Source organism: Bubalus kerabau, chromosome 1, assembly GCF_029407905.1.
Source record: "Bubalus kerabau isolate K-KA32 ecotype Philippines breed swamp buffalo chromosome 1, PCC_UOA_SB_1v2, whole genome shotgun sequence".
NCBI lineage: Eukaryota > Metazoa > Chordata > Mammalia > Artiodactyla > Bovidae > Bubalus > Bubalus kerabau.
This window is the reverse complement of record NC_073624.1, coordinates 131,449,753-131,476,551: the sequence shown is the minus strand read 5'-3', so window position 1 is coordinate 131,476,551 and position 26,799 is coordinate 131,449,753. Positions and strand designations below refer to the sequence as shown.

General features: G+C 44.6%; 2 protein-coding genes across 6 annotated transcripts in view; one reads left to right on the top strand and one right to left on the bottom strand.

The window, feature by feature from the left end:
* B3GALNT2 (beta-1,3-N-acetylgalactosaminyltransferase 2) overlaps window positions 1–11,183 on the top strand; it is a 66,253-nt gene extending 55,070 nt beyond the window's left edge. For all 3 annotated transcript variants that reach the window (XM_055588725.1, XM_055588741.1, XM_055588733.1), the window contains exons 8-13: window positions 3,580–3,763; window positions 5,930–6,055; window positions 6,614–6,773; window positions 7,437–7,493; window positions 8,554–8,721; window positions 10,299–11,183. In XM_055588725.1, coding sequence (XP_055444700.1) covers window positions 3,580–3,763; window positions 5,930–6,055; window positions 6,614–6,773; window positions 7,437–7,493; window positions 8,554–8,691 — 665 coding nt within the window. In that variant the 3' untranslated portion in view covers window positions 8,692–8,721; window positions 10,299–11,183. The remainder of the gene's footprint in view (window positions 1–3,579; window positions 3,764–5,929; window positions 6,056–6,613; window positions 6,774–7,436; window positions 7,494–8,553; window positions 8,722–10,298) is intronic.
* TBCE (tubulin folding cofactor E) overlaps window positions 9,794–26,799 on the bottom strand; it is a 91,508-nt gene continuing 74,502 nt past the window's right edge. For all 3 annotated transcript variants that reach the window (XM_055588696.1, XM_055588704.1, XM_055588712.1), the window contains 13 exons: window positions 26,080–26,168; window positions 20,950–21,049; window positions 19,634–19,736; window positions 18,088–18,164; window positions 16,729–16,824; window positions 16,130–16,194; window positions 15,972–16,036; window positions 15,503–15,655; window positions 14,797–14,950; window positions 13,354–13,422; window positions 12,593–12,652; window positions 10,283–10,374; window positions 9,794–10,090 (listed from right to left, as the gene is read on the bottom strand). In XM_055588696.1, coding sequence (XP_055444671.1) covers window positions 9,998–10,090; window positions 10,283–10,374; window positions 12,593–12,652; window positions 13,354–13,422; window positions 14,797–14,950; window positions 15,503–15,655; window positions 15,972–16,036; window positions 16,130–16,194; window positions 16,729–16,824; window positions 18,088–18,164; window positions 19,634–19,736; window positions 20,950–21,049; window positions 26,080–26,168 — 1,216 coding nt within the window. In that variant the 3' untranslated portion in view covers window positions 9,794–9,997. The remainder of the gene's footprint in view (window positions 10,091–10,282; window positions 10,375–12,592; window positions 12,653–13,353; window positions 13,423–14,796; window positions 14,951–15,502; window positions 15,656–15,971; window positions 16,037–16,129; window positions 16,195–16,728; window positions 16,825–18,087; window positions 18,165–19,633; window positions 19,737–20,949; window positions 21,050–26,079; window positions 26,169–26,799) is intronic.

Below are 26,799 nucleotides of genomic sequence, written 5' to 3'. Positions count from 1 at the left end.
GTTTGATTCCATACCTTTTAGTATATCCTGCATTCTGCTATCACCTCCACTAATTCAGACCATTTGTATCACCCTCAAAAAGGAGTCGCTGTGTTTGTCTTCAGTGATGCTTCTGGAAATACCTATATTTGTGAACTTCTGAGAATTCTGCATTAGTGACCCCTAAGAACAGCTATTGTAGATGCTGTTGGTGGTGGTCACTTGTCCTGAGCATCACTTACAGAACAAAGGTGCCCAGTGGTGGTCCTGTCTGATTTCTCAGCTCTGCAGATCAGGGATTCCTATGAAAGAATTTGGACCCAGCTCCTCTGAAGTCACCCTGAGGTGAAGCAGAGTCCGTATTCTGAGAGGCAGTTCCTCGGGGGACTCCTTTAACGTGCAGGACTGAGGATGGGACAGAACCCTCTACTTGAGGCCACTGTATGTAGTTTGAAGATGGGAATGGCTGTGGCACCTTTTTTCTCCTCTAGCATCTTTATTTATACAGTGTTCCCACACAGTATTTATTTACATTACCCCTAAGGGAAAGTCAGAATAGGTACATAGGTTTTGCCCACAGACTTGCCATTAAACATCAAGATGTAAAGTTTAGGGATCCTTAATTTTAGTCCAGAGAATTTTCATAAAACTATGAGACCACTCTGCCGGGGTGATATCAACTTAGCTCACCAGAGACTAGCTAATGGCTCCCCTGGGGAAAACTCAGGTCAGGAGGCCAGGTTCATAAAGCAGCTCACACGTGGGGGTGGCTACAGGTGTACACACCATCTGACTTAATGTCCCACAGCTTGCTTTCTTGTGCCAGTCATCTCAACTCCGTACTGTCAGGGGACTTCAAAAACTTGAGGGGCCCTTTAGACTTCTGGCACTGAACTCTTCTACAGGGAGCAGCTACTGTGTCTTGAACAACTGTTTATCTTAAATTTTCTCTCTGAGGCCAAAGGATTAAGGTTCGGGTGAGAAAGGGTAAAGGAATTAGAATGAATAGATTTTACTTCTCATGTACTGGATATATCTGAAAAGCTGACTATGATTTTTTTTTTTTTAATTGAGAATTTTTGTGCTGTTTTCTTAAGAATCACGTGGTACACAAATTCTCAAATTTTGTTGGGTGTTAGCATCTCTGGCTGGGCCCTGCCTCAGGTTAGAAAATTAAGAATCTTCAGGATTGGAGCTCAGATATCTGTATTTTAACAAGCTTGCTAGATGGATTTGATGCCTCTAAAGTTTGAGAGGCTGTAAACTGTATGATTCTTGTAGATGGCACCTAGACAGATGGTCAGATTTAAAACACACAGATAGTATACTCAGTTTCCAGATATATGCAATATAAGCCAAAGTGTACAATCTGTTACTGAAAAAGCCTGTATTTAATTTCTGCTCTTGTTACCAACCGTTTTCCTATTGCCATAATTTTATAACACTTATACTTTCCTGCAAGGGTTAAATTGTGTATATTTATCCTTACCTTTAAAGTGACAGGATGTTACAGTAAGAATTGAGAAGGGACCCAGGATCATTTAGGCCCGTGCTTCTCAAAGGGTCGTTTGTGGTCCACCTACATCAGAGTTACAGGAAGTCACAGGTTAGAAATACAGATTCCTGGGCCCCGCTGGCTCTCTAGGCTTGGGGCTTAGAAATCTGTATTCCATAAGCATTCCTGAGAACCACAGACTTAATCCGGCTCCCCCTTTTACAGATAAGAATGCTGAGGCCCAGAAACATGCCGTGTGTCCAGTATCCCACAGACAGTGGCAGAGGCGGAAATCAGAAACAGGTCTTCAGCCCGCACTGCAGTCTGTCTGCAGTTACAAAGCGGAGCACTAAGTTACTTCTGTTTCCTTCCCCCACTGCTCAGACACCCATTTGTCATTTTTCAGAGATTTTCTAATTTTCTAAGTTGACAAAATCCTGTGCCACTGAAAGAATTGCTGACTTATTTGAGGACAGTCCATGCACAAATGTGACAAATGATTCATTAGCTTGTGAGATGGTAATTAAAATGTCTTTGAAGCACATTGGTAATCATTTTTATTATGGAATAGCATAATTAATCCAGAAATAGTGCTATTAAGAAACACTTATGCCCTTGTTGCTTAGAACTAATAAATGTTTGCATTTTTTCATATTTGCTTTTTTTTTTTGGAGAAATGAAGCATTTCAGATACAGTAGAAGCCCCTCCCTCCTAGGACTTCCCAGCCCTGCTCCTCCTGCTCCCCTCGGAGCGGACACCACTGTCCTAAAGCTCGCGTGCATCCTTCCCAGTCTTACTATCCTACTCTCTCCTACAACATACAGCTTTGATTAAAGTATCTCATAATTTATACGTGTAGTATATATAGCAGTTGGCAAAATACTTTTTTTCACTCAGCATTATTTTTTAGTGCTGTTCCTATTAACATCCAAGATCAGGTTGATTTTTTTTTTAATTTATTTTATTGACGTATAGTTGATTTATAATGTGTTAATTTCTGCTGTACAGAAAGTGTTTCAGTTACAGATATATATATATGTGTGTGTGTGTGTGTGTGTATATATATATACATATGTGCTCCTTTTTCATATTCCCTTCCATTGTGGTTTATCACAGGCTACTGAATACAGTTCCTTGTGCTGCCCAGTAGGGCCTTGTTGTGTATCTATCCTATATATACATAGTTTGCATCTGCTAACCCCAAACTCCCGGTCTATCCCGCTCTCTCCTCCCTTTCCCTCTTGGCAACCACAGGTCTGTTTTCTGTGTCTGTGAATGTTTCTGTTTTGTAAATAATTTCATTTGTACTGTTTTTTAGAGTCTACATATAAGTGATACTGTGTGGAATTTGTCCTTTGCTTTCTTACCTCACTTACAAGGATTATTTCTAGGTCCATCCATGTTGCTGCAAAAGGCTATATCATTCTTTTCTGTGGCTGAGCAGTATTGCATTGTATATATGTACCATATCTTTACCCATTCATCTGGCAGTGGACATTAGGTTGTTCCCCTGTCTTGGCTATTGTGAGTAGTGCTGCTATGCAGGTTAATTTGTTTAACTGCTGTATCCCATTATGTGAATATACCATGATTTAGCCATTCTTATTGGTAGGCATTTAGACTGGTTCCATTTTTCACTGTCACAAACGTGTTGCCATAAATACCCTTGTGACTGTGTAAAATAGTGTCTCTGGGAATGCACCTACAATTGGACTTAGTGAGTTGCACGGTCGGACACGTTCAGCCTAACCAGGTGTTGCTGAATTGCTCCCCACAGTGAGCCCCTCAGTTTATCCTCCCACCAACAGTGTGTGGGGGTCCTGGTTTCCCTCCCTCAAAATCCCTAACAAATGTTTTCTGTTAGGTTGCCTTGGGAGGAGTATTAGTGTGATAATGTTACAAGTTCTAGGTCTTAAGCTTGCAGTAGCTCTTTTTTCCAACTCTTTTTATTTATATTTTCTATTATTTTTTTATTTTTTTTTTAATTTATTTTAATTGGAGGTTAATTACTTTACAATATTGTATTGGTTTTGCCATACATCAACATGAATCCGCCACGGGTGTACACGTGCTCCCCATCCTGAAACCCCCTCTCTCTTTTTAGAAGGCGATGCTCTTTTAAAAACCCTTCATTCTCGCCCTCGAAGACTTCTCGATCATGTACATAATCTCCACGAGGAGGATGCCTTACTAAAGGAGGAAAGCAGCCTCTATGACGACATTGTGTTTGTGGATGTTGTCGACACTTATCGGAATGTTCCTGCAAAATTACTGAACTTCTATAGATGGTATGTTATAAAAATGTTGGGTAGGTGTTGTTTTATTTTTCTTTTGATGTAGAAGCAGTTTATCAATAACATCAAACCACTGAGATTTTTTTAAACAAACAAACCTAAGAGCCCTGAGTACCTGTGGTGTGATCTATCATCCCCTAGTTCTTTGTGAGGACTAATCTTCTGAAATGGTGCCTTCTTTCTCTTAGCAGATCCATAATGTGAGTGCTATTAATCAAAAGCAAGGTAGAAGATGGTTCACTTTGAGTCATTCCTGCTTTTCCATAGTTGTCTGGAGCCAACATTAGGTGAAAATCAGTGAGTTTGAAAGTGGTGTTTCATCCCCACTCACCTAATTATCTCCCATTTACAGTCACTCACACCCAGGTTACTGATCTGAGTTCTGTTCAGCTGACATTCCACATTGTATTTCTGTTCTGTCCTCCACTCATTGAAAAACTACCTGCCCTGATTCCAAAACCTTTAATAAAGATGAAATTCAACAACCCTTAGAGTCTACCATATTGTTACTTCCCAGACCCTCCAGTATTTCTTGGGTCTTGGTTGTAACTCCTTTTAATACCAACAGTAAGTATATAGTAACTTATTAACTGAATACAAGTAGTTGTTAATATTACTAAGTTACTCTAGAGTCCCATAACTTTCTGTTGAGCCTCTAATACTGTCTACCCTGACTGTAGATGTAAAACCTTCAAACTCTGTCTAGATCAAACACATTAAGTATACTCACATCTTTTGTCTTTTTTAAAAAAAAAAAAAAAACTTTATCAGAGAGCTTGTTGCTTGATGAGCCCCAAAGGCTGTCCCTTCTGTTCTCTGTTGCTCATGGGAAATTACCAACTTCTGGTCCTGAGGGGTAGACAGTTTTTATGTAGTTTCATAGCTGGGGCAAATCAGTATAATTCTGGAGTCCTCTTGTGGTTAGAGGGCAGATATAAATAAGAGTCGGAAGTGTGGGTATGCCCGGAATACCAGGATTAAGTTTGACAGCTGTAGTGAGAAGAACCTTCTTTTAGCTCGAGGCTACTGATGGGGCTCCTGTTGGTGGGGCCAAGACAAGGACATGAAGAGGTGAGAAGGGGTAATGGAGATCAGGACTGCGGAGTTCTAGGGCTTTCTATAGGGAGCTGATTCTCCACTGTAGAAGTTCAGGTTTTGTCTTTGCCGCTTGCATGTCTCTGTGATCTTAGTCTCTCTGCCACTGTCTCTTCTGGGCCTCATGTCTGCTGGGACACTGCAGTGCCCTATTAACAGGCTGCGTGTCCAGACCCACTTCCCACTCATCCCAGTCAACCCTCCACACTGTAAATGACATCTTTGTTATTCATTCATCTTTATCCAGGGGCTCCATCAGTGACCTCAGTGTCCCTTATCACGGAAGTTTATTTCTGATTAGCAAGTAAATAGTATGTATATCTTCTGCTGTTAACGGAAAATAAAACTTGAGAAACATAGGGTTATGCTTTCGGTTGTGGATCTGTTGTTAAAATTCACCATTTTGTGACCTAATGAAACCTTTTCTCCAGATTTCTTAGTTCAAATTTCTGTCATCTTACTGGTTCTTACTTATCAAGACTGGGTTTTTTAACAAAGAGGTACAGGGGTTGGCAGTGTGAAACGGAAGAGTCAGTTTTGTCTGTAGTTGCCATTAGATACTTTTTAATGTCTAGATAAATGAAGTCACCCTTTTGTGCCTTCCAGAAGGTCATTGGTGATGGCTGAACTACTGAAGATCGTTTCTAAGGGGAAATGCGTTTCAGTGTTTTAACTCAGCTTTTTAAACACCATAGAATGCAAGTACAGTATAGACAGCAGCAGAGAACACATTCTTTTGTGTGCCGGTGTTCTGTGGAAGGACCTGTGCCCTCACCCTGGGCCTCTTGTTAGGAATGCAAGGGGCAAACTTCTGCTGCTTAACAGACACGCTGGCCTCTGCGCAAGGCCTGAGAAGCGTTGGATTGTATGTTCCATCTAAGCCAAATCTTTTTTTCCATCGTGTTCTTTTCCTTAACACCTTTTCAGATCGGCTTGGGCCCCGTCTGCTGGGCCACTGTGCTAACACCGAGTGAGGATTCGTTGGCAGCAGCCGTCTCCTCTTAGGGCAGGTGCTCTTGATATTGGAGGGGTGCCCTGACTCCGTATCCCTCTCTTCGCCAACAGGACTGTGGAAACAACCAGCTTTGATTTGTTGCTAAAGACGGATGACGACTGTTATATAGACTTGGAAGCTGTGTTTAATAGAATCACCCTCAAGAATCTGGACGGGCCTAATTTTTGGTGGGGAAAGTAAGTTAAACATTGTTAGCCCATCGATGTTCATTTCATGTACTGAGCACATGTAGTTAAAAAAATATGGCTGAGATAGGAAATTTCCCTGTTAGGCTCCTGAGTTACTATGTTTTATTAACTTACAATTAAAGGGGAAAAAACTCTTTAAAATGGAAAATCTCAGGCTAATGTAATGAAGGGGGGAAATTAACGTGACTTTTATCACTGTGCCCTACAAGTACTACTGAAATTAGAAGCTGCTGTTCCTTAAATGTATGATACATTGCTGAAACCATTTGCTATGTCTCTAAATATGGAGTGGTGATTTATTTTTCATTTATTTTTTAAATATATCTATGCAAGATGATTCGGAAACTCCATGAGAGAGTTTAACATACCAGTCTTTATATAAAAAACACCACTAGATACTTAATTCCTTAAGACTAAAAAAATAACCTCTTCTTTCCTTGCTTCTGTAACTTGTTCCTTTGCGGTGTCAGTCAAGGACTCAGGCTTAGCTAGTGGTAGGGAGGACCTGTGTCTGAACAGCAGAAGCCCATTCGCTTTCAATCTTAGTTTCAGACTGAACTGGGCAGTTGACCGGACCGGGAAGTGGCAGGAGCTGGAGTACCCCAGCCCCGCATACCCCGCTTTTGCGTGTGGGTCAGGGTATGTTATCTCCAGGGACATCGTCCACTGGCTGGCTGGCAACTCGGGGAGATTGAAGACCTACCAGGTAATTAAGGACTTCTGACCTAAAAGTCCACTCATCAAGCAGGTTTTTTAACTCGACCTAGTATTTCAGCCCTAAAAGCAGAGCAGCTTCCTTTGGGGAATGTATGGTATTCCTTCTGTATAGGAATCAGCAGCCCTCAGAGGTTAGGGATACACTTCTATCCCTTAAACCTTGGCTGTAAATTTTATTCCTAAATCGTCTTTGAACGTACTTCTTACGTTTTCAGCCTGTATTTAAAGGCATAGTCCCTGAAGGAGTGTAAAGATTTAGTCTTCAGCGTGCTTAGTCTTCCTTCTTATGAATATAAGCTTTTTATTTTTTTTGCTGATTCTGGTGACAGTGTCAATAAAACAACTCTGCCTGGGTCTCAGGTCCACAGTATCTTTCATACTGTTGGTGCTGGAAGTTCAAGGTCCATGCAGAGGGGCTGGCCGCCTGCTTAGTGTGTAGTCCCACTTCATTGTGGTGTGTTTGCTTCATGTTAATAATGACCAGCAGCTTTTACTTTGTGTATCAGTGTTAAAACATGCTCAGCATTTCATACTAGAGTAATTAGAAAACAAGTACCAGGAGTACATGTGGGAGTGGGTGTGACAGACACTGTCTTGACCAATGAGACAGCACTGGAATTTTTACTTTCTGAACCTTCTGGGGCATGTGCAGGGTGAAGATGTAAGCATGGGCATTTGGATGGCAGCCATTGGACCTAAAAGATACCAGGTGAGCAAGCCTGAGCAGGGCTGGCTGCAGGGCTCGGAAGAGGTAAGTGAGGTTTCTCTTATCCAGCCTTGGGCAGAAACTGTGCAAAGTCTTCTAGTGTCGTAACAACTGTGCACTTGATCTAATTCACTATCATTGGCCAGGGTCTCATAAACCAAAAAGGAAGTGTTTTAAATGGAAGTTGTCCTACCCACAATGAGTCAAGTGTTTATACGTTTTTATACATTTCATTCAATTCTTGGCAGCTTTAAAACTTACAGGAGTTGGCTGACTTCAGATCCTGGCCGTGAGACAGCTCCACAGAATGAGACTCCAGCAGCGTGCCCACCTAAGTGGGGGCTATGGTTCCAGGTGCTCAGGGGAGACCCTCCCCAACCCACCCACCTAGGGTCAGGGTGGAGACAGAAAGCCTCCCATTTCCTTTAATACCCCTGGAGGTGCTCAGACATCAGGGCCACAGCTCTCTGTGGGAAGGAGTCTGATTATTATGTTCCACCTTTTTATGTTCTCAAATTGAATGGAATCTGTACTCTCTGATATTATTGGAAGCAGAAGCCAGTCCATGGCGCTGGGAAGTAGGCTGGTGGGTGAGAACCTGAACTCTGATGAGACTCCTTTTTAACCCTTCCTACTCAGCCTACCAGCATGAACTTCACTGTGACCTGGAGCAAGTTTCTTCACTGAGTTTCTCATTCATGACAAGGAAGTAATTCCTAGCTCACAGGTTATTGTGAGAACTAAACTGGATAGAAAGCCCTTGTACTGTCCCCCCAAATACCGTAACCAGTTCTCCAGAACACTTGCTCTTGTTCCCAGTGCTGTTGGGCCAGCTTTTCTCCAGTAGCAAAGACAAAACGCTGCATTTGTGGTTCCCAAACTGTTTTTTTGTTCCAGGGTCTCAGGGTCACTACCGTGCACTCTCCCTATGCCCCATAAACTGAGTGCGTTCACACACGCGCTCGTCCTTGAAACGGCCGCCACCTCAGCGGGCTCCGGAAGCACCCGTGAACACCCGTTCTGTCTGCAGCAGGGGGTCAGCCTGCATTTTGTGTTCCGACAGGACAGCCTGTGGCTCTGTGAGAAGACCTGTGAACCAGGAATGCTGTCTTCCCCGCAGTACTCTCCGCAGGAGCTCGCGCAGCTGTGGAGATTAAAGGAGCTTTGCGGTGACCCTTGTCGGTGTGAAGGAAGAGGATGATGAGGGCGATCTGCTGTGTTAAAGGTCAAGGTGGGCGAATGACTGGCTGAGCGGAAGCCTGAGGTTTGGCCGCAGATTATACGGTCTTTCAGGATAATTTTCGGCTGGCACTTTCACGTCTCACCAATGTGATATTTCTTAACATTTGCACAAAATTTCCTTTTTAAAAAACAACAGATAACTCTAGTAAAAGAAAAACTTATATATTGGAAGCTCACTTGAAAAATACCAAATTGTTCGTAAAAACAATATTCCTATTGCATCATTTCTAGTTGGTAATTCATCACCTATCATTTTGGTTAAAAGTTGGCCTAGTTCAGAAATGTTGAGTATTCTAGTCTGAATTTCAGCCTGGAATGCAGACTGGCTCTGGACAGCTAAGTAGGATAATTACAGGCCAAAAAGAACTCATGCTGTGTGTGACCTGTGGTCACTTACACCAAAGTGAGGGTTTCTGGAAATCAGGTCAGATTTTGTAAATCTCTGAATGAAGTGGGCAACCTGAAAAGGAACCACGGTATTTCTCACTTCTGGACCTTGGTTTTAAATTCATTCATTAAGTAGACTAAGTTCCAAGTATTCTTTTGCCATTTAACATAAATCCTGAAGATCGCAGCTATATTAATACTCCTTTTTTTAATGCTACAGTAAAAGTAAAATCATACCTCTCAGGGTTTTAATGCCATAGGAAAAGATATTTCTAAATAGATGAAACAATTAATTTTGCTTTCTTCCATTGTAAAATGTTTACCTAATGTAAGTGATTTTCAATCAGAGCTGGTAATCTTCCTTAGAAAGAATGTATGCTCAGTTTAGGGTATAACTGTAGGGAACAGCACATAATTTTTGTGAGTACTCTAAGAAGAGAGAGCATAGCATATATATTACATAGAGGATACGCTTCCTTCAGTTTAAAGATTTTCCCAAATCAGCCAAATCATTTTAGTAATCTTTTAAACCAATAGTATGAATAGACCATTCCATTAATACTTATGAATACATCATTAACTTCAGATTTTTAGACTAGTGAGGTTCTATTTAGTACTTACATCTTCTCATAATGAAATACAGTCATGAACTATGAAATAAAATCTGAAAATCATTAGTAGGTGCAAAGCCTTTATTATTGCTGTTATATACATGCCTAGAAATGTTTTCTTCCCTATGAAAAAATACAGCTATTCTATACTTAGAGCAAGTTGTAAACCTCTTTTGTTTTGGAAAGAATTGTCCCAATACGTCATTTATTTTCAGTGAAACCCAGTCATGATACATTATCAAACCTCTGAATTTTATTGGTTGGCTGTTACCATCGCACTAAGAGACAGTCTCCATTTTCCACAGAGTAGAACTGTAATGACTGTAGGTCATTTTCTAGTTCAATCTCTTTGCCCGGCATCTAAAATTAGAGCAAAGAGGTGGGAGTGATTAAGACAGATGTGACAAAACATATATACCCACACACACCCCAACAAAGATGCATGTATGGTTCTCTTCAGAACCAAAGCACGCTGCATGAAGGCTTAGTTTACCAGTGAGTCATACTGTGGGAAACGCAGCTTGACTTTGCGGTCTTTTCTGGGCAACTTACTTTGGGACTTTCGTAGGACAACAGAAGTTCTGACACAGGAACTTTGAGGAGACGTGACAGCAAGCCTTTCACCTTTTGGACTGTCATGGAGTCTGTCGAGGAAAGAAAAAACATCAGTTCTTGCAGGTGACAGTTACCTTTAAGACGAGCTCACGTGCCAAGACCACACTGGTAATGAGATGTCACTGTCCTCCCGTACTCCGTCCACCCAAGCAACGACCAGGGGACGGCTCACCCCCCAACGTGGGCCACCAGACCAGGGTGTCACACCACTTAGGGGCTTGTTCGGGAGGCTGTGTGAAAACGGAGCTGATGTCAGACCTAAGTGCCCTTTGATGACTTTTCACGTCATGTCTGTGGTGTTGAATATTTCCTCCTTATTCTGAATAAACCAGAAATCATTCTCAGCACAGAAATAAAATGTGAGTGAAATCATTAACTTTTTTTAAACCTGTGATTACTTAAAGGATGGTGGCGTCAGGTTTGGGCTCAGTGAGGACTTGTATCAATCTCTCTGGCCTTAGTTCCCTGCTCTGTAAAGTGAGGTGTGTAGACTAATGATCCACGTGCTCCCAGTCTGTAATCACTGTGTAATGTGTGCAGCACACACATGCATGGGCCCACTGGGCCCAGGGATATAACTGAATGAGGAAATGCTTTGGCTTGTTCAGAAAACACTATGAACTTCTTTCCAAAGATGGGCTGTGGTAAATATTGGATATTCTGATTATGAGAAATCGTTTTTCTGAAGCTTTAGCTGGAGGTACAGCAATAGTGTGGTGTTCCTACAGATATCACATGTATTCAGAAAAATATTTTTCTATCAAACAAACATTTTTGTAAAAGCTGTGTCTTTATGCAACTTGTGATAATAAATGTTATCTTTATTTTAGAATAAAAACTTGCCTTTTCTTGTTTATGTATTGAAAACAGACACTAAATGGACATTTATAATGTCGATCGACATAGTTTGCTCTTTTATTTGTGAATATGGATAATCTTGTCCTTTCAAAGGGTTTAGGTAGACTGGCTTTCCTTGTTCACAGGGTGGTTAGTGATGGGTTAATAACTCCGACTGCTGAGTTTAGAGAATATATGACTCAGATTTAAATTGTTTATAGCATAATTATTACATATAATTTCTCCATATTAGTCTAATCTGTTAATTCTCCTTGAAGGTGAATAAAGCTCAGCACACGAACACGGTGAGTGTTCAAGGGGAAAGGATGGCCCCAGTTAGAGGAACACAGACCTAATAAGAGCATTCCTGCAAGTTGACTTCATGTAAAAGAAGGAAAAATGCAAACATGTCCAAAATCAATTATATTAAATCAATTATATTAACAAAAACAAGTTCTCTCTCACTTGCCTGTTCCCATTAGGGTCCTTACTAGCAGTATTTAAGTTTGAAAACAGAAATGAAGGGGAACCACTAATTTTAATTCAGCATTATGTAACAGTAGCAAAATTACATGTCACAGGAATAGAAACTGGGTTGCTAGTAAGGAAAAATGGAGCAATACTGGTAAGTTGCTATTAGATGATGGTTTTCAATCGTAAAGGTATTTCTTTGGGCACAACAAAAGCCCTCCATAAAGAATACCAGGATAACCTTATTTTATTTGATAAAAATGAATTTAAAAAATCAATGTGAATTCACTGCACTGACAGGCAAATAATAGAAAGATATTTCACTAGAGTCATGTAGGATATTTTACTTCTTCAAGTCCTCACTGTGCTAAATTTAAGCTGTTTATTTTAGTATTTAACTGTGAATCAAGTTTAATCTTAAGAATCAGACTGTGTTTCTCTTTTGAGTGAAAGGTAAGTTACACTGATCTTTTGAGAGAAAACTATTTCAAATGTGTCCATTAAACAGTGTCCACGAGCTGTCTCTGCAGGGGCTCCTGACTGGTGAGGAGGAGCAAGCACTCAAGCCAACGCCACTGTTTCTCTGGCCCAGAACAGCCTTGTGAGAACTAGCCAGCGAGAGCCTGTGGGAGCCCCTGACGGGCGAGCCCTTAGGCTCCTCCTCTGGGTAAGGCAATAACCGCACACAGGGGCTCCTGATTCTAAAGCTGTTCTCTAGACAAACCAAGAAGCTACGGGAGACTCAAACTTTCTGGCGGGAGGCGCACACAGGAGGAGTAGTTTTAGCATGATCAACTGTATTTTAGAATGTACAAGACTAGTGAACACTTACAAGCTGTAAAAACCCACACTCTGAATGAACTGTTCTACTTCCAGCTGCCTCATGGGAGGGCCAGCGATTCAAAAGCAGAAAGAGGGGAGAGAGACATCCATTCTTACCCGGCAGTTGTTTCTCTATGACTTTCTGATCAAGTTGATTGGGATATTTTATCTTCAGTGCTTGAAAGTAAAAAGATTAACTGACATTAATTGAGCCCTGCTGGAGGAAGGGTTTAAATCATGCACATATTAACAGCAGTGATCAAAGAATGCAGCTCAGATCCCACTAAAGGAACAGGAATAGAAATGCCTTCTATTACTACTTCACTGAATTACAGCAACAAAAATAGCTGGACCAACATTCTACTGCTTTCCCTTTTCCCTTAAGTACTTCTTTCCTGACAGTTACCTAGGTTTTTAAGTTCATGAATTTCCAAATCAGAGTTCAACTCACTATTCAGATACTTCCTACATTTATAACACTGTTAAATAAGTTTAAAGCATGGGGATTGCTAACATGTTCAACATTAGACTGTAGGTATGTTTGAGATCATTTCTTTAAAAATTAAAGTGCCTGTGTAGGTATTTACTTAAGAGAAACAATCCTTATTAGGTCATCATCAGGGCTTCCTCGGTGGCTCAGCTGGTAAAGAATCCACCCACAATGTGGGAGACCTGTGTTTCATCCCTGGGTTGGGAAGATCCCCTGGAGAAGGGAACGGCTCCCCACTCCAGTATTCTGGCCTGGAGAAGTCCATGGACTGTATAATCCATGGGGTCGCAAAGTCAGACATGACTGAGCGACTTTCACGCATCACCACCTGTTTTAGCATCTAAGGACTCGAATATAAATCAGCAGTCTTTGAACGTGGAGTTCTTACTTAGTAGCTGGTTTTTGAGCAAAAATGGTTGTTGTGTTTTCAGTTCCCCATCTTCAGGTGCACCATATTCTGGTTAAGAAGAAATAAAAAAGGAAAAGAAGGATGATAAACCAAAAGGCCACTGTGGGGGGTGGGGGTGGGAAGAAATGTATAGGTAAGTGTCAACCTAGCCTTTTCTTTTCCCAGGATGAACCCAGCTGCGGCTGGGATGGGAACCTGGGCTCTGCTTCCTTTTATCTGGTTACTTGGTTACTGTATTTTTTGGAGGGAAGGACAGACGGCAACTGCTTCCAAGCCTGGAACCCTCCTGTCATCTGCGTGTCACATCACTGATCCTGGGAGACACCGTCCCGAGAGACTGATGAGATGAGGCTGTGCCTGCAGGTGCTTAGATGCAAAATTTCACCTTTGGTCACAGTTCCTGTCCTTCTGGGTCCTGAGAAAAACTCCACTCATGGGCACTGTTACCGGGTTTCAGCCAGTATGCGCAGTGCTGGCTTGGGTGCTCAGAACCACCACTGGAAGCCAGGTACACTGCCAAGAAAAGCAGCCTCTACACAAGGCAGAAAGAGGAGGAGGAGGGACTGCTGTCCACCTTTGGCCAGACCACGCAGGAGGGGAGACCTGAGCCATACCTGCAGGGCAGCTTTAGATCCTTCACTTCCCTGCCCCTGAGTGATTCAGAATTCACCTCAAGTGGCCAGGAAGTCGGGCCAGCTAATGGAGTAATCTGAAAGCGATTCCCACAGGCAGCTTTTCTTCCTCAAAGATGTTTCAGCCTGAAGCGTTTATGCAGTGAGCTCATATTAGGAAAGATATAAAAGAGAAACTGCATAAAAGTGAAATTTGGAATAAAAATGAAGTCAAAACAAAATGGAAAGTACATTGGGGACAAGGAGCCCTGGAGTCAGAGTGTCGGTGTCCAGGGAGCCAGGCTGGAGCAGGTCAGGAAGCGCCTTGCCCACCAGGCGCCAGGATGGGCGAGCACTCAGGAAGACAATGTGCAACTCATGAACGTTAAAATTACCCGCAGAGCTTCAAAGAATACCAGTGCCTAGGTTCCAACTTAAATGCTCTTCATTAAAAAGATTCCCCAGGGTAGAGCCAGGGTTGGGATGACCTGGAGTCCTTCCTGCCCTTCCTAAAAGGAGGAAGCGGTACCCACCTCCTGAAACTGAAAGCTGGGTGAGTACGTGAAGAGACAGGCTTCTGGTGAAGAGCTGCTCTCCCCTCCTCCCCCGCTGAGGTGCTACAGATGTACCTTCTCTAAAGACAACTGTTTAACTATCTGCTCCCTGAGAGCTGCAGGAGGCCCTCTTGTCCATTTAGATGCCCAATGGAGAAAAGCAACAACACGGAGGACCTCCTCTAACACCCACAGGAAACCCTGTCCCAGTGGGGATCCCCCACGCCCAGGCGAGGGCCCTGGCGCACAGTACATACTGAGGCAGAGTGCCTGGTATCTAGGATGGGCTGTGAGAAATTCCTCGTTTGGCCTGTTTTTCTCTGGATCCTGATGTCCCCCGGCCTTTTTCCATTCATTTCCAAATGCTTTTCGGTAATCGAGCTCAGCCCCACGCCTCTCCTCTGGTTCAATCTACAGGGATGTGAGAAAAAAGCAAATCTATTAAAGCATTTTTCTAATATGTGTGTCTGGCACCCTGTCCTCCTCCACTGCCTACCCGGAGAGGATAATCAAACTGAGGCAACGAGATAAATTTCTACCTTTCCTTTTTAACATTCACAGATCCATGAGTTTATTCAAAAAGAACAACGGATCTCAGTTTTATCCTTTTCTTCATGAGCGTATCTGCCCACGAACCAGTTTCTGGAAGGTGCTTGCCTGAGGCCGGAGGCCACAGCATGAGGTTGCTGGGCTGGAGTAGCTGACTCACTGAGAGTACCTAGTATTCCGCCGCCCAGCCCTGCTCAAGTGACAGCAGCTGAACAGTGGTTCCCCTGCAGGCATCCGAGTGTAACCCCACCTGCTAGGCCAGAAAGAACTGCCACGACTCAAGTGCACATGGGTAATACCATTTGAAGGAAACGATATCTGACTGCCTTTACGATCCTCAGCTCCAACGTCTCTTTACACTGGACTATTTCATTTCCAATTTAAGAAATACCTCCCCAGGACACTGGCACTCACCGCACACTTGTTCAGGGTCCTCAGCTGACCGATCCTGGCGATGATGAACTGCCGTGTGGTCTGGGCATCTTTGCTGCCTTCAGTCAGGGGGTTTCTCGTGCAGGACAGCGCGTGCAGACTCGGCAACTTATCCAGCTCGTTCATAAAGGACCACTGAAATCCAAAACACATGAAGATAAACATGTTTCAGGCTAACTTTTCAACAGATTATTTGAACCAGTAGCAGAAAAGCAAGCCCCCAATTCCAATGGAGACAAGGAATTTCATCCCACAGCGAGCACCCACCAGGAAGACCAGGTACTTTACAACTATGCCGTGGAAACTGACGTATGGCTTTATATGAGGAGTTTCACTCTGAACAAGTGTTTCTCTTTCAACTTAAAATACTCCTTAAGAGCAGGAGCCTACAAACAGCATCCCGAGAATGGAAATAAGTAATGCAGTGCACACGTTCTGAAGACACTCTTACCTGCGCTATCTGATTGTCGTTTAGTACAAGGTACTGCAAGGAAGGAAACATGGAGGTTTTGCACCCTAGAAGAAAGAGAATTAAGTTACACAGCAGAAGGGAGAGAAAGCTGAAGGGTGGGGGAGCCGGGGGAGGGGTGACTGGATAATCTTAGGTACCAATTCCAGCATCCGGAAAATGTATAGAAGAGATTCCAATGTCAGAGAGGATGAGTTGTTCTAATCTGAAATGTAAAAACATGCAATTTGATTACACAGAACAATATAAAATGCTACGTGCTATCCGAGCAGACTAGATCTGTATGCACATTTTTTCCTACACCCTAGGTTTTCATCCCGTGTGAGATGCTCAGGAACCATCAAGTCCAACGTAGGGCACACAAAGCAGACTTGCTGTGCCACCTCCTGATGGATTCTGAGTCACCAAAACAACACCGGGTGCCTCCTGCTGTGCCAGGTGCTGAATGGGTCTCAGGAAAGAGGGACTTCCCCAAGCTCACTGAATGAAAACTTGTGATATTAGCCTCAGGGCCAAAATAGTCATCCTTCGCGTATCACAGTACAGGCAGACTACATTGTGTGTGATTCACAAGTCATTTCCTGAATTCAAATAAAAATTTCCCAAAGGGAATTAACTGAATTTGGGATTTCCATCATCACTGTATCATATTTCCACTGAGAAAGTATATACAGCATAGGATCCATTCACTAAAAATCTACTAAACTCTACTGTAACAGGCATTTTAGGAGCAGGTTACCTGGGCAGATACGCTATTAGAAGCAGCTGGTTTTCATCAATTAATTGATTCGAGGAAAGGTCTAACAACTTCACTGTCTGTAGAACATCAGTTGGCCTGTATGGAAGATAAAAATTTTTTGACACAGTTTTGTCTTCAAAGATACAGCCTTAAAATACCTGGCTCTGGTGTTAAGGAGGGGTGTGGGGGTGGGGTGAGAGGCAAGTGTATATTATAAAAGGAACCATAAAGGATCCTGGTGGTGATGGGGATGTTCTTATCTTGACCGGGCCAGGGTCCTAGCTGTGATACTGACCATAGCTTCTGCAAGATGTTACTAGTGGGGGAAACTGGGGAATGGGTACACGTGATCTCTGGCTACATATATACATCTTATAAATGTATATGAATCCAAAATTAAAAGTTTTTTTTAAAAAACTGTGTCTATATAATTAATAAATAGAATCATTCTGAACAGTAATCTCATTCATTTGACTCCTTGGAGAATTTGCTATAAACTTTGCTTGCTATAAACTTTGTTGCTAATGATACCAACAAGAGAGGAGGATTAGGCAACAACCTATTTAACTGACAAGAGAACAAGCTTTTTTTACATACAGGGTCATCCCCAGGTATCCCTGGGGAATTAGTTCCAGGACCCCTAAGGATACCACAACCTGAGGATGCTGAGTCCCTTATAGCAAATGACACAGTCTTTGCCTATAACCTACATATATTGTCCATATCCTGTAAATCACCTGTAGAGTACTTAAAACACCTAATACAATGTAAACAGTTCCAATGCACGGCAAATTCAAGTTTGGCTTTTAAGGAACTCTCTGAAAAATTTTTTTTTTCCTGAGTATTTTCGATCTGTGGTTGGTTGGATCTGTGGACACAAAACGGGGGGTGTGGAGGGCTGCACATTGATACGCTGACCTTGAGCAGATAATGCTAATTTAAAATCCATTACTTAATCCTTACAGGTCATCCTACAGAACTTCCACTTAGAAATTACATATGTTTATGTAAAACTAACACAATTCAAAGCTTAAAATTATATAACTTAAAACTTTTACTCTGATGGGGTTTCCTCAATTAGAACCTCTTAGTGAAGTTTGAGTTGACAGTCTAATTTAAGGGGGCAATGAATAGTAAGTGTTTTTCTTATTTGAAAATTGTTCTAAAAATTAGGCATAATTAGGAGCATTTATTTATTCAGAATGACTAAATGATACACAGCTACTTCTCGGAGAATATGATTACATCTCTTTACTCTTGATGTTTGCAAAAACTACATTTCAATAAATGTAAGTGTTTTGAACTAAATAAAAAGAATGGCTAAATGGTGACAGATGCATTGATGTAAACCCTGGTTACCTTTCCGAAATGATGATATCGTTAGACTCAAGGTACAGTTTCTCAAGGACAGGCCAGCCAGAGGCACAGCAGAGCACCTGAGGGGAAACTCGAGTCAGGGTGAAGAGGCCTCAGTCACTCCCCCGTGTGCTTATTACTAGAACTTCCACATGAATTCAGTTTGGCTCCTGTTTTAGAAATAAATGCCTTTGGACATTTTGTTACAGATTCTGTCTCAGGCCAGGAGCGCTGGTTGCTGCTGCTACTGCTGCTGAGTCGCTTCAGTCGTGTCCGACTCTGTGCGACCCCCTAGACGGCAGCCCACCAGGCTCTGCCGTCCCTGGGATTCTCTACGCAAGAACACTGGAGTGGGTTGCCATTTCCTCTCCAATGCGTGAAAGTGAAGTCGCTCAGTCATGTCCAACTCATAGTGACCCCGCGGACTGCAGCCTACCAGGCTCCATCCCTGGGATTTTCCAGTCAAGAGTACTGGAGTGGGGTGCCATTGCCATCTCCGAGGAGTGCTGGTGGACAGCTGATAAAACTATGGTGTTAAAGAGACCGAGCTTCAATAACACGGGAGCACAAACTTCGGGCACCCGGAACCCATCAGGGTAGGCATCCGCCCGTCATCCAGGCATATCCTGACCTGTACAAAGCGGAACTGGGGATGGTAACTTAACCACATTCTCATTATTGGATACAGTTCACTTAACCAACAGAAGGAAACTGATGTTAAACTCCTTTCCTCACGTCTCAATGCCAATCTGGGTTTATAGAGAATGTGCTAATAGGACAAACTTTCTCTAACTGTTTTTACACTTGCTCACTGGACGCTGACTGCTACCTCCACTGTGCCCTTCCTTCCCGTTCTGCATGGAGAAGCCCTTAAGGAAGAAGTCAGGTGGTGGAGGCACGGACGGCCCAAGGGCAAGGCCACTTGTCCCTCCAGAGGTCCCCTGGCGGGACTTCACAGATGCACAGCTTGGCTGGGGCGCACTTATCCGCACTTGGTTTGAAATTGCAGTGTTCTCGGTGTGTGGAGTCAGTCAACCTCTGACCGAGCCGAGTAGTACCAGATCTAGGTTGCAGAGGCGGCCCGGCCCAGGACTCACGAGTCCACTTTCAAACCCAGCTGGGTACCTGAGCAGTGGCTTCGAGGAGCTGAACCCCAAACAAGAAAAGGGTATGAGAACCTTTCTGCGGCTAGGCCTCAGCCTTAAGATCACTCGTGGGAAAATTCGGGCAGCTGAAAGGCTTTTCAAAGCTTGGTGTGCACTTGGTGCAGACTGCTCAGGAGACACCAGAACTAACCAGAAGAGCCAAGAAAGAGAGGGCAGATTCAGAGACAGAAAATTCTACTAACTACGAGGATTTTGTAACCCCCGTCTCTTAGGCTGTTTAAAAGAACCTTATTATCTGGATAATAGGATGATTAAAATGAAGCCACCGCTGCGCTTCACTCCCTCATTTAACCAAGAATTTAAAACTACTTATTACTAGGTAAAAAGCAAAGAGTCAGACACAGCTGACCAACTGAACAACAAAACCAAAGAGACATAATTACCTCTGCCCATGTTATTCCTGTCCGGTTAAGGACTAAAACCTTCAGCGTAGAAAATGTTCCGGTTGGAGATGGTGAGCTCGAGGGAAATGTTAGTTTATTTTCACTGTGTAGAAGAAAAGACACAATGAGCTTATTACTGCAACAGAGGAGGCCCAACTGAGATGGTCACTGAAGGCAACAGTTTGGGATTTAACATGAGGGGGTCTGATTTGTTTCAACCTTAAAATGCAATTATATTAAAAATAAAATGTGTCAAGACTACCTAATTTTTAATAGTTATAATACACAATTCACTGGTATCTGACATGAAAAGGGGTGTTCATAGGGTTAGGCTGCCAGGTGAGGCTGCAGATTATCTGAAACACGAGGCTCAGGTGTCGATCTGTGAGGTCAGCTGCTGTTCTGGATGCTGTAAAATTCAGTCCTGCTCTCGAGAGTCTTACAGATGTGCTGGACTGTGAGCTAGAATTTTGCTTCTGAACAAAGCCTGCTGTCAGTATGGACGAAATAAATTGCTTCCCTTTAAGTTCCCTCCCAAGATCCTAATCTCAGAAGTTACCCCACATCTTTTTTCAGAAGGTACCCCATATTTTGTCATTTTGAAGGAAAATATCATTGAATAAAGCACATTAACCCTTATTTCTAGAGGAGGTGATACCATGGGTCAAAATATACTCTGCTCTGTTTGGAAGAATGAATAATTTAGGCCTGTCTACCTGCTCTGCTGAACCTGCCAGAGTCAGGTACAACTCACCTGTATGTGTGAGGCTGGCTCAGGTGTGAAAGGGGGAACCTGGCTGAGCCCTTGGAAACTTAGCTCCTGAGATTAAAACTAATCAGATACTCAAGAAGGCTTGGCAAACATCCGTAAAATACAGAGCTCAGTGAAAAGCCCTTATCAGAAATGAATTAAACAGTACCTCCACTGAAATAACTCATTCCTAAAGCAATTAAAGGCTAGAGGGTTCAGAACGAACAAGCACTTTTAATCACATCTCCTTCTCCCCAGTTAAATATCAAGGTACCCAGATGGCCCATCTTCTATGGTCAGGCTTGTAAAAAAACATGAAGACCTTCCAGTTTGACATGGTAACCTAATGTTCCGTCTAATCAAAAGTAAAACACATTCCCTATTAATGAATCACCTCATGTGACCATTTAAAAAACTAGAATCAAAGAATATTAAAGAATACGTTAAACTTCAATAAATTCAACTCGGCTGTCCTCCCTGCCTCACTCCCACAGAGATGCTGTGAAGGAGCAGGAGAGATTAGGACTTCATAATCATGTGCAGTTAGGCAACCACCAGTTCATACCTGAGATTAAGGACTTCTAGGTGCTTGAGCTGATTGGCAATATCTATAACTTCTTCCCATGATGACAACAGATTTTTTGACAAATCGATGCTTCTAATATCTAAATGCACGTGTTAAGAAACAGTAATATGGAAAGATGCATAAGAGACAAGACAGTTGTTACCTCGGTTCTGGAACATGGGATTTTTACCTTTTCACTTTATACTTTCTAGTCTGCTTGAAATTTTTTCATGAGGACATATTACTTTTACCCCTTTTTAATCATCCAGGTGTTCATCTAGAAACTAAAAGGTTCACTGTCACATACTGCACAATTGAGGCAGATGCAATCAAGTGAGTGCGAACCAAATGTCATTAACAATAATCCATTCCAGCATTACTCCCCCATCAAAAAAACAAAAAAGGAAAAGACCCAACAGAGACGGTAACTGATTTGTCCAGCACCCAAGGTGTACCCACATACATTGTCTTTGGTACTGTGGAGCCCCTGCAGCCTTACGTCAAGCACACAAGTCTCCTCCCAGGGGGTACGGCTGAACTCTGCACCCTAGGAACCCCCAAATAAGGAGAGGTGCCTCCAGGGGGTCAATAGCAGTTACTTTGGAGACATGTTCCAAAGGGCTAAGAATGACCTGGAATTCTGAGGGTCTCCTGTAGACTGGATGGAGTTGGTGTGATACCCACCATCCCTGGTACAGGAATCCAGAGTGGGTAACCCAGGACAGAGAAAGGCCCCAGATGCCACAGGGGATGGTGTGAGGAGGCAGAGGAAAGCCTGAAGGGCTGGACCAGCTCCAGGAGGACTGTACCCACTACTCCAGCATGTATGGAAACTGTTCCTCTATCCTGCAAATAACGATTGGAGACCAAGTGTCTAGCAGTGAACATGCCCATCAAAAGCATGTGCATCTCTGGTGTGCCAGTTACAGACATGCCTCAGAGTAACAGAGCTGGGCCTGCAGCAAAGGAGGTGTGGGGGGATTTACACAGTGCTCACGAAGGCCACCTTACCGAGAAGGTGACCTGTGAGCAGAGCTGAAGGAAATGAGGGAATGCCACCCTGGAGAAGAGCATCGGGGCAGAGGGGACGACAGGAGCAAACACCCTGAAGTTGGAATGGGTTTGGCCTGTGGTGGGGACAGCAAGCTCGTGTCTGCCGGCGCAGACAGGGTGGAGGCACTGGAAGGGAGGCCCCAGAGCCCAGGTCAGATCACAAAGGGCTAAGTCTCTCTTAGTCTCTGCCTGCAAGGGGAGCTGCTGTGGTGGGCTGACTCGGGTCTTTTAAAAGGCCATCTACTGCACTGCTAAGGGACGCACTGCAAGGAAACGAAGACAGAGCAGAAAGGGGAGGCGGGAGGCTCCTGAACCAGAGGGGCAGCAGAGGGAAGAAGCTGACGGGACTTGTCAATGGGTTCAGATGAGATTTGAGAAAAAAGGAAGAGTTAACCCTGAGGGTTTTGGCTGGTGTCACTGGAACTGCCCGTTACGGAGAAAGACTAGAGAGAAGCATGTCTGAGGGGACATTTCAATGTAAGAGGACTGCAGACACCCCAACAGAGGTTAGCACACAGCAGACAGACAGGACTGGGATAGAGGCCGGAGTGCAGGAGCCTGGCATCTACAGGCTGGACTTGTCTCATCAGGAAGGCTGAGGGTCAAAGGTCTGAGCCTGGGCGTGCTGACCTCTGGCACCTCAGCCTGCCAGAGAGACTGAGGGGGAGCAGCAACAGAGGGAAAGAGACCAGAATCAAAGAACAACAGCCCACAGCCCGGTGGCCCACCAGGTGCAGGCAGCATTTTGCTTTTTCACTGAAGAAGAAAACCGAGCAGTCAGTAACCGTGCTGCCTGGTGCGGACCAACGGCTGTGAATTTAGATCCCGATCAGCCTCAGCCCCAAACCCATTTTCTTATAGCCTCCAATGCAACAAGGCATCATTGCCCGTCAAACATGGAGAAAGTCACTTTTAATACAAATAGTGGCATCCATCAACAGGGCTGGTTGGAGAGGAAAGACTTGCCAATGAAGAAGCTCCACAAGGAGGCAGGAAGAGGGGAAAGCAGGTGGAGGAAAGGCCCAGAAGGGGATGAACCCAGCCGGGCCGGCAAATCAGAGCCTGTACCCTGCTCCAGCCGCTGTGGGCGTACTGAGGCCAGAGAGCTAAGGACGGTGTTCACAGTTTTAAATGGTTACATTTGAGGTGGTCATGGAAGCATCCACACAATATCCCAGTTTGCTGGTTGGCCACAGGCCTAAGATATTTATTCCCTGGCTCCTTAGGGGACAGCTTGCCAGCTCCTGACCTAAGGAGATCTGAAAGGACAGAGTGCACGAGGGCTTGGGAATAACACTCAGAACACTGGGGGCAGGATTCTTACGCCCTGATGATGAAACACGGAGCAGAACGGTGCTCATTCATGCTCCAGGGCTTGCTGCCAGCAGAGTGGCAGTCAGTGGAGAAAGCAGCAGAGAAAAGCTGGGCCTCTACCACTAGGAGAACAGCGGCCACCTGAAGGTGTCCATCCACATGGAAGGAAAAAGGGCTTCAAGTGTGGGCCAGCTAGACACCACCTAGATACAGAGCATGCCCAGTCCCCCCAGCTCCTCCCCCAGCCACTTGGCCACCCGCTCGCTCTGAGGGTCTCAAAGCCACCACAGGGGCGGTGGGGCTGACCCTGACATGGGCCCTTCCTCCTGCCCCTGCACTGCAGCCCCTCATGCTGCCATGCCCCGACTACTGCTCCACCCTAGACGCGGACCCGCGTGCAATGGCTGGGCTGGGCGCTTTTTGTGACCGGTGGTCAAACACCCACTGCCCTTCATTCTCATCAGTCCTGCTAACTCCGGGCCATCAGGCTGGTTGGAAAGGGTTCATGTCCAGTCATTCTCCACTCGCTTGTGCTTTCCCTTGTGTGCCTAGAATTATACGTGTTTCTACTAGCCTGTCCAGAGCACAGCTGCTGCTGCTGCTGCTAAGTCGCTTCAGTCATGTCCGACTCTGTGTGACCCCGTAGACAGCAGCCCACCAGGCTCCCCCATCCCTGGGATTCTCCAGGCAAGAACAGTGGAGTGGGTTGCCATTTCCTTCTCCAATGCATGAAAGTGAAAAGTGAAAGTGAGGTTGCTCAGTCATGTCCGACTCTTCGAGACCCCATGGACTGCAGCCCACCAAGCTCACCCATCCCTGGGATTTTCCAGGCAAGAGTACTGGAGTGGGGTGCCACTTCCTTCTCCACAGGGACCACCTGTATTTGGACTTCAACTTGATGTAGTGGCCCCACACACATACATGTACACATGCGCACGCATGCACACACACACACACACACACACACACACACACTTGAGAGCACACAGTCCTGGGAGCTCTGTCACTCTCGCTCCTGTGAGCAGAGGCTCCTCCCCAAGTTCAGAGACACCTCTTCCCAGCCAAGCTCTCCGATCTGACATGCTCCCACCACCGTCAGCCCTGGCTCAGTGAAGGATCTGAGAGAAGGATCAGTCTAGAAACGATGACTGGATTAAACACACCAGGCAATCCTTCAACTTCGGGCGAGAATTCAATCAGCAAGTGCAAGGCATTCATCACTGGGTCTGCAAATATAGGCCGTGACTTGATTATCTCAGCAAACCTCATTGCCTCATGTCTTGGGGGACATTCTTGCCCAGGAGAAAGCGGTATAAACAAGCAAGATGCTGATTGCCCAGCACACTGCTGACAACTCCAGTCAGCCGATCCGCACACCCAAACCCCTCTGCTGACCAGAGCTTTTCTCTGTGCTGAAAATGAGCCTTAAACCCCCCAATTCCCAGTCTTCTGAAACCATTTAGGAGGAGGCCAGGCAGATTATAGACTGCGCCACACACTTCTGTGGCACTCTGCTCCATATCTAGCTCCATTCCACACCCACCTCAATGCCCTGACTCTGTTGCCTAACCTGCAGAGGGAATGACCGCATCTGGGGCAAAGGAGGGGTGGGGGCGCTACTCACGGGCAAAAGGACCAGTGGTCGCAAGTCCCAGCAGACCCCCAGCGCCAAGGGACTGCACCTCTGAAACACTGGCTTGGGCATCTATGCTTCAATTCCTATCACAAGGTAGGTAGTGTCAGAGTGGTTAGAAATATTTTGCTAAATGAAAGCTCTTCATCAGCCATCTCCTCAGTCGAGAGACCTATGAGCTGCTGTCTTTTGCATAAACTATTATGCAGAAATGAAGCAGGTTAAGGAATTGAGAGAAGATCTTTTAAGGTTAGAGAAAGTCTATTTGACTTGCCACTTTTTGTTTTTAACACTAAAAGATGCATTTATTTGAGGTTTGTTAGGACTGTAGCAGATCCAAGAAGCACTTGAACTGTGCTCTGCTGCTGCTGCTGCTGCTAAGTCGCTTCAGTTGTGTCTGACTCCGTGCAACCCCATAGACGACAGCCCACTAGGCTCCTCTGTCCCTGGGATTCTCCAGGCAAGAATACTGGAGTGGGTTGCCATTTCCTTCTCCAATCTACCAGACTACAAAATAGGGCAAGTTTATTATGATTCTTCTTTTAGACTGACCTCCTCTATTTTTAGGTGTGGGCATCAGAGAAACACAGGGCAAAAAACAAAGAGCACACTTACAAGAGATAGATGACAAATTTGGAAAAGCTTGTTTTTGAGGTGTGATTTCAAACCGCATTGCTGCAGGAGCAGGAACCTTAATGAAGGAAAGGATTTACTTCCCTCCCTCTCAGGAAGGCCGTCGGGGCCGGTGCAGTGGCCCCGGGTCCCACCCAAAGCGCCACTCCCTCTCCACGCCTTCCCTCCCGGCTGCCCTGGACGGCTCTCGCCCCACAGCCTGGCTGCCGAGCCCTGGACCCTCTGTCTGTGCTCAAAGAGGGGGCGGGCAGGGTGGTAGGCAACGGACAGAAGCCCCGTCCAGACACTCCACTTTACCTCTCCCCGGTCCGGGCGAGTCCCACACCCGACTTGAAAGCAAACAGTCTAGGAAGGTAACAATTTATCCAAGCGGCGACAACCTCAGGTGAAACCGAGTCCCCGTTAGGAGAATGGACATCGGGTAGGGAACCAGGGTGTCTGGCTCCAGTGTCTAATCCGGCCCGACCCCAGTGATGCATTCTCACTGGAAAGGATACTAGGACAAGCTTTGGCAATTCCTCCTTTGTCACCAGCACCGTTTACTGCGCAGTTCCTCAAAGAAACGTCTTGCAACTTGCTCAGCTGACTGTATGAAAAACACACAGTTCACATGCAGACATAAACATGTACGCTATCCATCGGCCCTTTAAAAATTAAAAAGCGTTTCAGACACATAAAAAGGCACCAGAAATAACGATATCCACCGCCCAACTTAAGAAATAAAGCCTTACTGGAAAAAAAAAAGAAAGCATCACAAACATTATACACAACACTGAAATCCTCTTGCGCCCCTTTCCACTGCCCTCTTTGAGCCCCTTTCCACTCCCCATAGGGGACCAGGGCACTGGGGTCAGTGTTGGCTTAATCTTAAGCATTTCTTAGTTTTGCTGTTTTTTTTTTATAGTTTACTATTTTACTCTAATAGTTTTACTATATTTCCATGTTCCTAAACAGTTATTGCAGTTTTGAATATTATAAAATTTGAGATGAACGGTAGCGTACGGCTTCCCTAGTGGCTCAGAGGGTAAAGCGTCTGTCTGCAGTGCAGGAGACCCGGGTTCGATCCCTGGGTCAGAAGATCCCCTGGAGAAGGCAGTGGCAGCCCACTCCAGGATTCTTGCCTGGAAAATCCCATGCACGGAGGAGCCTGGCGGGCTACAGTCCATGGGGTCGCAAAGAGTCGGACACGACTGAGCGACTTCACTTTCATTTTCCTG